General features: G+C 35.0%; 1 protein-coding gene across 1 annotated transcript in view; it reads right to left on the minus strand.

Moving 5' to 3' along the window:
* Positions 1-609: 609 nt before the first annotated feature.
* The window catches only part of LOC128655680 (oocyte zinc finger protein XlCOF6.1-like), a 79,621-nt gene continuing 78,923 nt past the window's right edge, over positions 610-1,307 (minus strand). Inside the window, exon 6 of the mRNA XM_053709262.1 lies at positions 610-1,307. This exon is cut by the window's right edge and continues 281 nt beyond it. Within this exon, the coding sequence (XP_053565237.1) occupies positions 828-1,307 (480 nt within the window). The 3' untranslated portion in view covers positions 610-827.

The raw sequence follows: 1,307 nt of genomic DNA on the forward strand, positions 1-1,307 counted from the left end.
TCGCCTTCATAAGAGCCGACTACAACAGTGAAGCTCTCGGCAGGGCCCTCTACCTACTTGATCCCTACAAAAGCTATCCTGTATACCAACTATGTTTACAGCGCTGCAGAATCTGTTGGCGCTCTACAAATACCTGATAATAATAATCCTTAAAAAACGGATCCTGCTTGTCTGCTCTCAGCTCTGCACATTGTCTAAACTGCACAGGGAATAGCATGCAAGTACAATCCTTTTTTAAGGATAAACAGATCTGGTAAAGGAGGCTTCCTGTGAAGTTTAGACAATTTAGAGCTGAGAGCAGGCACGTAGAATCATGCTATCTTGTTAAACAAAATTAGCTAGGGCTGATACAGCAGGCCTGTTTAAGCACCTTAGTCTATATACAGACTCTTAGCAGCTATATACAGACTCTCAGCAGACACAAGCACCTCTTGCCTTGCTTATTGCCTAACAGAGAGTTGAGCAGTGAGTTGTTTTCATTATATCATATTCTCAGTTGGTTACATAAAGGATGAAAGCCTGCAAAGGTTATCTTGTCACTACTGATTCAACACCACTGTTCATGTTTGGAATGTAGTAAAAGCAGTATAAAATAAATAGGTAAATATATTATAAAGAGTTCAAAACATAATGTTTTTTAATTAAAAATATTATTCACATAGTAAGCATTTAATGAGTTCTGTGTTTTAAAATGACAATATTGTTTCTTTAAAATGATCAGTAAACAAAATTGATCAACCTTCAACAGCACTATAGTACTATGGTATGAAGTGCAGAGGTGGGAATTCTTAAGATATGTTTTCCTTACAGTTCCCACAATCAGCTCATTAAAATCTTTTATGAATTTTTTGATGTTTAATAAGTTGTATTTTCTGAATAAAACATTTACCACAGTCAATACAAGAAAATGGCTTCTCTCCTGTATGAATTTTCTGATGAGTAATAAGATGTGATTTCAGAGTAAAACATTTCCCACATTCTATACAAGAAAATTCTTTCTCTCCTGTATGAATTTTATGATGTCTAATGAGATCAGATTTAAGGAAAAAACATTTTCCGCAGTCAGTACACGAAAATGCTTTCTCTCCTGTATGAATTTTCTGATGAGCAATAACATATGATTTCAGAGTAAAAGATTTCCCACATTCAGGACATGCAAATGCTGCTTTTTCATCTTTATGAATATTCTGGTGCTTAATGAGACTTGATTTCTGGGTGAAACTTTTCCCACATTTAGAACATGAAAATGCCTTTTCTCCTGCATGAATTTTCTGGTGAGTAACAAGAGTTGATTTCCTGGAAAAACA

This window comes from Bombina bombina, chromosome 4, assembly GCF_027579735.1.
Source record: "Bombina bombina isolate aBomBom1 chromosome 4, aBomBom1.pri, whole genome shotgun sequence".
Classification (NCBI taxonomy): domain Eukaryota; kingdom Metazoa; phylum Chordata; class Amphibia; order Anura; family Bombinatoridae; genus Bombina; species Bombina bombina.